Consider the following 8,204-nt stretch of genomic DNA (forward strand, 5'->3'; position numbering starts at 1 on the left):
ATATATATATATATATATATATATATATATATATATATATATATAAAAGAAAAAAATACACACACACACATGAACATATACGTACACATTTTTGTATGTCCTCTGGACATGTATTTTCCTGTCTATAGGACAGCTTATATATTCATGCATAGAAATGTATATTTATAAATATATGTACAACTTTATCTTCACAACCACACATAGCTACCTGTCTGTATGCACATGCGTGCCAAATAGAATGTACTGTCCACTCTGTCGGGTGGTTTGTGTTAGGAAGGGTATCTACCCATAAAAACCATGCCAAACAGTCTTCTGCCTGGCCAGCCTCCACTCAAACTGTCCAACCCATGCCAGCATGGACAGTAGATGTTAAACAATGATGGTGACCTCTATGCATATCTGTAAATGCATAGCTATGCCAAAACCTTTATACATTCGCATGCATTCATATGTATAAATGCAGAAAAACAAGTACATATGCACATAACCTCTTCATGTCTGCTTCCTATGTGGCATGGGCTGGACAGGAGTCTTTGTCAGTGTTTTATGACCGGATGCCTTTGATAACATACTCAGAGCCATTCCTTATGCTATACACAGATACAGCGACTAAAAAAAGAAAAAAATCAAGACAAATATGGTGTACATGTTTGTTCATTCCTTATAACTTGGGTTGTTTGACACTGTACATCTGTTTACCTGTTTGTGTTTATATGTCTATGTAGCTGTTTGCTTATTTATGTCTATATATGTCTGTTTATATATGTGTACATCTTTCTGTTCAGTTTTGACACTTTTTTTCAGTTTCTTTACCCAATGAGTGGAGCCTGGAGTTCACTATACTAACCGAAGTATCGGAGGAACACATGCTACTTGCATTAAATGTCAACATTAACATTGTTTTTGCTGTACATGACACATGATTAACTTATTTTCTAATATATATATATATATATATATATATATATATAGTGTGTGTGGTTTGTCATTACTGATAAGTCTTTGCATTAGTTTAATTATCCATCCAGCTACTTTGAATATATATAACCTTTTCGCATCTAAACCAGCCATATTCAGCCAAAATATTCTGTTTTATGTTAAAACCAGTCAGGTATAGCCTCTCATACGTATTCTCTACTGTCATTCTTAAAATAAACAATCACATCATTGAAATTTAAAAGCAATGCATGGTTATACTGTTCTGTATTTTAGAGATGAGGAATTATGTACAATATTTACATGGACCGGATAGTTGTCCTCACCTTCTTACCACAACGTTTCGGGTCATGTACTCTCCAGCCTTCATCAAGTGTCCTGGTGGAATTTCAAACCCAACCCTGATGAAGGCTGGAGAGTACATGAGCCGAAACGTTGTGAGGACATGTATCCATCCAATGTAAATATTGTAATGCATGGTTAATTCAAAACAATGTGAATAAGCATTATATTTAAGAGTAATCTTGATGCTAATGGGTTAAACAAAGATTTATAATTTATGGAGTACCACTAATTGGTCTTGACACAAGTGGTTTCCCATTGCCTTATCTAAAACAGTAGACTTGAACTCAGTGCCACATTCCAATGAAATATTTAATTTTGCACCACTACTGCTTCCTTGATGGTCGATTGACTGTGCTGCTAGGACATTGGATAAAATGCACTGCAATATTTTTCCCCCAGCTCTCTGTGCTGTGTTCAAATCTGACTTCTATCAATCTTGCTTTTAATCCTTTAAAAAAAAAGAGCACCAGCTCAGTGCTAATGCAGCCTTCTCCCTCCCCCCCCCTCTCTCTCTCTCTTCAGTTGCCACATTCTAGATCAGCAGTGGTTCTCAACCAATTTTTTTTACATGTGGGCCCTACCCCTCAATTCCTATTTTGCTCAGATAGACCCTCCTAGCCATTCCTAGTCATTCAGTGTTTACGAAAGCTTATTTTTATTGCTAAATACTATAAGGAATTGTATAAAAAAAATTGTTGAAATATTTTGTGTATTGTAGAAGAATAACTAAGTTATTACATATAAACTTTACCAGCAAAATCTTATATAGACCCTAGTTGCGAACAACTGTTCTAGACATTTCTTTGTATTAAAGGTGGGTGGGCTGAAGGGGTGTCAGTGTCTGCTAGTGACCTCTCAGGTACCCAAACTAATTAGTGGAAGCCTACTACTTGCTACTAAGTTATTTTCAATTTCAGCAGTGGCTATTTTTTTTAAATGTTTTTTTTTTTTTACTTTGTTTCATTTCATTGGACTGTGGCTGTGCTGGGGCAGGCATGGCTTTCAAAGGTCTTTTTAAAACAAACGAACCCCAGTACTCTTAAGTCTGGTACTTCTGTCTCTTTTGCCTGTTATGGGTATGTAAAGAAATCAAGTCGAGCAGTGGTGATGGGGACAAGTACAGACGTGTGTGTGTGTGTACACACTTACATGACTGACCTCCACATAGTTCCTATCTATGAAATCATGCTTTAGTTGGCTCAGGGCTATAACAGACATTTGCCCAAGGTGCTGTATCATGGCACTAAACATGAAATCATGTGCTCTGCAAAGCAAACTTATTCACTCAACTAAACCGGTGCCTATAATTCTTTACTGCTTATTACCTGGAATTTATGCACTATGCTTTGGTACCTACATAGAACCAGGTGAAGTAAGTTCTTTGATGGCTCAATAATTTTCATCACATCCATCACAAAGTAGAAAGTGGTGCTGAGATATAGATTGTTGACCTCTGAGCTAGTTGTCTTAATATAGTTTTCCTTTTCAGCCATTTGTAAACTGTTATTTGTGGTGTTTGTGGGTGAGTTTTAGCTTGAGTACTTTATTGGAAACTGAGATGGAGCTATAGTTCTAATGTAAGAACTTTATTGAAATTAAGGAGATCATCGTCATTGCTTAACGTCTGCTTTCCATACTAGCATGGGTTGGACGATTTGACTGAAGACTGGTGAACCAGATGGCTACACCAGGTTCCAATCTGATTTGGTAGAGTTTCTACAGCTGGATACCCTTCCTAGTGCCAACCACTCCGAGAGTGTAGTGGGTACTTTTACGTGCCACTGGCATGAGGGCCAGTCAGGCGGTACTGGCGACGGCCAAGCTCAAAATGTTGTATTTTACGTGCCACCTGCACAGGAGTCAGTCCATTGGCAACGATGGATCTGTAAATGTTCGATACATGAATATTGTGACCCAAGTGTGCAATTGATATGAGAATAGGGCAACACTGTTCAGACTGAAGCCAACTGTTGGTATTAGGTCTTGGGCTTTAATACATTGTCCTACTCTCCTATTACATCTGAAAATATTAGACGTTTTTTGTTTTTGTTTTGGGCCCCTGTTTATTATTTTTTTCACTTTTAGTTTGATGCTATGCCTGTGTCATTTGAGCAAGTGATATTTTAGTCCCCTCCAAGTTCCTTCAGCTTTGAGTAGCCCAGTCTTGTAAAATTAGGTATCATTTGCCTCTTCATTCTTTCAACTGTAAAACAGTAAAACCCCTCAAGTCCTTGCTGTGCATTTAGTTGGCTGGCACTGCTCACAGTTTAGATTACTCATCAGTAAAGCACTTGTGATACTCTTAGTTTGGAAAGGAACTCTCTCTCCAATTATTGTTGGTTGTCTTAAGGTAGTAGTTAAAGAAATAATTTTATTAAATATAAAATCAAAACATAGCCTATCATTTGACTAACTCTGCAGTGGTACCTGGTGTTTTGTTGTCTGAGATATTTCTAAAAAATATTGTTAGTCCCAGGTCAGTCTAGACTGACTTGTCATCTAAGAATTCTAGTATTGGTCATGCTTGTTTACCTCTGGAATAGTGTATGTAGGGCAAAAGTATGTATCCTTCCTTCTTTTAAGATTTTAGGTTGTGATTTGAGAGAGATTTGGTTGATATTCATGGCAAATTGAGTAACCACATGGAGACCTCTACAGTTCATTCCTTCGTGGGATAGGTTATGTTCTTGCATTTTATTTATTTAAAAAAAATTTTCAGCTGATTGTTCTTTACACTTTTAAGCATTCAGGGATGATATAGGAATGGTGGTATATCTTGTCAGTTAACCAAAGTCAGTCAACCAGACAGGACACAGGGTGAAACAGATTTAAGTGTCTTGGTCAAGTAGTCTTTCATTGTAACTTTACAGCCATTATCTTTCTGGATGTTGATGTTAAGAAACAATTGAGATTTGATATTATTTTCACTCTGCCCTACCCACTGCCCTCTCCCAATTATTGTTTTTTTTTTGTTTTTTTTTTGTCATGATTTCTATTTTGTTTGTTTTGGTCCAATTCTCCAGGGAGCACAAGTACCACTAGTTGTCTTCGGCCTACCACTGGTGTACAATCACTGACCTCCATGAACTCTACCAAAGGAGAAAGGCCCCTCAACTATCCAAGCAGCAGTACTACCAACATGGAGTTAGCTAAAGTTCTAGATTTGCATCGTTTACAACAGCAGCAGCAGCAACAGCAACAACAACACCCATCTCAACAGCCAACTTCTCCGTTGATAAGCAATGCTGCACATGGCATTTCTCAGTCTCTGAGTGTTAACAGCTCCCCGCCATTTGGCATTCCTGTCAGCAACCGGATGCCTCTACCACGTCCACTCCCCAACATCGGAGTGCATCCAGCAGCGAATGTCTTACAGATGCAGTTTATGTTGCACGGAAGAAGTAAGTAGCTACCGGGCTTCTGAAGTGTGTTCAGTACCACTGTGACCCATCTTGTATTTCCTGCATTCTATAGTAGCATCATATTTTAGATTGTCCCATGGTAAAGTGACCTGTCTTATATTAGTCATGTTCTGTGGTGATGTTGCCATTGTATATTAGCCGTGTTCTATATTATGTAGACATTGTATTTCGGACGTGTTCTATATTATGTAGTCAGCCTGTATTAGGCATGTTCTATATTTTGTGGCCATTGTATATGTCATGCTCTATAGGGATGTAGTCATTTTATATTAGGCATGTTCTATATTATGTAGTCATTTTATATTAGGCATGTTCTATATTATGTAGTCATTGTATATTAGCCATGTTCTATGGTATTGTAGTCATCTTATTTACTGTGTTCTATGGTGATGTAGCCATTGTATATTAGCCAATAGTTATGTCATTCTTGGTGGTTAGGACTTACCTATGCATGTGACTACTGGGTCTGGCAAATTTTGTGCGAGAAACCTTCATGGTTCAACAGAGGTGGTTGCAGGGATGCATAGGGTGCAGAAAATAAGATAGGGGCTAGCAAGATATCTCAGTCATCCACTACGTGTGTGTCTCCATCCCTGATCATCTTGACTGGGGTTGAAGATGCCATGAACAAGAAGGTGAGGTTAATAGTGTGCAACTCTCCTTCACTTTAAACAAATCGCCATACAAGTCATCAATCACCTTCACCCAAGATGACTAGTTGGTCCTCCTTTGTTCTGACTGACAAACATTACCCATATTCTGTAGCGATGTAGCCATCTAATGTCACCTATTTTCCATAGAAGTGTGGCCCCTGCACAGTATTAGCCATTCTGCTTTTACCATTCCTCCTTATCCCTGGCAAGGTCAGCAGTTTTATTAAATCTAATATTAACATCTGGTTAAATCCTTGTTAACTTTGGGGAGATATGTCTTCTACAAAGGTTCACCATCAAAATAAAGTTCTGTAGCCTTATTTTTGACAATTTGTACTTGGAATAAATTTTCTTGGAAAATTATTAACGAACAACCAGTGTATTAAGGGTATGGGACTTATTGCAATTATATTGTCACTGGGCTGACTTTGATAACCGAAAGCCATGCCAGATTTTTAGGAATGACCATTTATTATTTCCAATTCTTAACTTAAACGGGAGTTGTTTTTGTCTTTGCCTTGTTGTCTATGTCTGTAGTTTTACAGCTAATGCCCTAAGTGTATATTTAGGGTAATAAAAATTGTTCCCCCTTACATTGCCGTAAATTTGTAATCCTTTTACTGTCTGCATTCTTTTACAATACTGTGGTGACTAATCATTAATGTCATTGTCTGTTCATGAAATATAATTTGCCTCATCCTACAGTGATGGCATTTGATTTGATGTTGTGATTGTTTCTTTTTAGAACGGCATTGTATGGTAGGTGTGGGAGACTGTATTTGGCCAGTTTGAACATAGAACGGGTAGAATATTTGGGTTGCATATGGCCAGTTTAAATAGATTTTCTTTTTCTTTTGTTTTTTTCTTGGAGAGGTGGATGGGTGGTGTGGTGTCTGAGAACTAGTCTAGCTGTGAAAGTGGTTGGTATCAAAAGCATTAGACTGGAGAACAAATAAGTTGCGACATCAGATTAAGCTGGTATTCAGCGAGTTAATCTTTTAAACTGCATTTAGTTGGACTTAAAACTCTTTTGTCATATGTAACCTGTTTATTCCCGCACAATAGACCATTCAAGACCTGTTCCCTTATTTGTTGACGTCCTCATTATCACGATCATTAGTATTTAGCATTTGGTTTTTCTATGCTAGCATGGGTTGGACAGTCTTCTCACCATTTGTTGAGGTCTGAAGTCATTTCCTTTGTGAAGTTCGCCATTTTAAGATCATTTTCCACTACTTATGTTTGTTTGTTTTTGTTTTTTCTCTTATTTTCATTTTTAGAAACTTGTTCTTTTACAGTTTCATATATCAACTTGGTGCAAGTCACTCAAGCATAAAAGTGTGGGGGGTTTTCTTGCATCAACCTGTCAGGCAAATTAACCTGGAAGGTTGAAACTTCAGTGATCCATTTGGTCAGATAGTAATCCAGTATTTCCATCTCAGCTCCATCCCTTGGTGTCTACCACTCCTAGAATTTGGGCACAGGTACAAACTTTTACTGAACAAGGTATTCAGTGCTTCACCACTCAAAAGAAAGGAAAACCACGATGGTTTCCATGCAACAATCAGACAGTGGAACTATGCAAATTAGGTGAAAATATTTTGCTTGAAATAGGAAGTAAGGAAACTTGAATTTAATTGACCATTGCATTAATTCATGAGTTCCATGTGTGTGTCTATCTGTGTGTCTATATTGCTTGCTTTCTGTCTATTGCAGTGGCTGCCATGCATGCACAACGCTCGGCAGCTTTGGAGACACGCTTTCCAGGCAGCATGCGAGCGGTCTATCCTGGAGTGGTAGCACCACTGGTCCAGAGAACGTCCTTGGCTACAACTTCTTCTATTGGTATGACACCAAACCCGGCAGCTGCTGGGGTTGTGAATGTGGGCATGGGACAAGCTGTCTCCTCACAGATACCTTCTTCCCTTCACAAGCAAGGTGAGTAATTTGAATGACAGGGGTGGGGTTCAAACAGCGGCGTTGGTGATAAATGTCTGGGGACTCAGATGGTGGTGTTGATAGCAGCCCGAGACTCTGATAGTAGTGTTGGTGGTAGCCTAGGAATCAGGTGTTGGTGTTAACGATACCCTGGGATTTGGAAGGTGGCGGTGACCTGTTATTTGGATGGTGGTGGTGTTGGTAATGGCTTAGAACTTGAATGTTGATGGTTGAGATCTGGGATGTAGATAGTGGTGTTGGTAGTGGCCTGGAACTCAAATAGTGGTGGTGCATCTGAAATTCTTCTATCTGTTCCTTTATATTCCCCAGCACCCAAGTCTACCTTTATTTTTTTGATTTTTGTTTTGTCTAATTTTATCTTTACCGTTTCAGTCTCTGGAAGCAGTTCTCAGAAATCCAGCTCTTCATCATTAGGAAATATGACAAACACATCTGGAGCTGATGTACTGAAGTGGTTTGACAGTGACTCACTCCGGACCCAGCTTCCAAACATGCCTCTCCCGCCGCAGGGTCAGAAGGTTTTTACTGTGGACGAATTGGAGCGCAACCAGCAGGCTGTCTGAGAACCTTTCTGTCTTTTCTTCTTTCCCCCCCTCTCCCAACAACACTTGTTATACATATGCATGTGTGGATGTAATCATACATGTATATATGCATGTGTGTATGTAATCATACATGCGTATATGAATTTGTCTATGTAATCATACTTGTGTATATGCATGTAATCGTACGTGTATATGCATGTGTATGTAATCATACATGTATATGTAATTGCACATGTATATATGCATGTGTATGTAATTGTACATGTATATATGCGTGTGCATGTATCTGTACATGTATATATGCATGTGCATGTATCCGTACATGTATATGTGCATGTGTGCAG

General features: G+C 38.5%; 1 protein-coding gene across 6 annotated transcripts in view; it reads left to right on the forward strand.

Annotated features, from left to right (window-relative positions):
* LOC106872957 (eukaryotic translation initiation factor 4E transporter) overlaps window positions 1–8,198 on the forward strand; it is a 115,629-nt gene extending 107,431 nt beyond the window's left edge. For 3 of the 6 annotated variants that reach the window (XM_052976794.1, XM_052976798.1, XM_014920140.2), the window contains 3 exons: window positions 4,305–4,682; window positions 7,073–7,294; window positions 7,688–8,198. In XM_052976794.1, the coding sequence (XP_052832754.1) occupies window positions 4,305–4,682; window positions 7,073–7,294; window positions 7,688–7,878 (791 nt within the window). In that variant the 3' untranslated portion in view covers window positions 7,879–8,198. The remainder of the gene's footprint in view (window positions 1–4,304; window positions 4,683–7,072; window positions 7,295–7,687) is intronic. The other 3 variants (XM_052976795.1, XM_052976796.1, XM_052976797.1) reach the window with 3 other exon arrangements.
* The last annotated feature ends 6 nt before the right edge of the window (window positions 8,199–8,204 follow it).

This window comes from Octopus bimaculoides, chromosome 25, assembly GCF_001194135.2.
Source record: "Octopus bimaculoides isolate UCB-OBI-ISO-001 chromosome 25, ASM119413v2, whole genome shotgun sequence".
Classification (NCBI taxonomy): domain Eukaryota; kingdom Metazoa; phylum Mollusca; class Cephalopoda; order Octopoda; family Octopodidae; genus Octopus; species Octopus bimaculoides.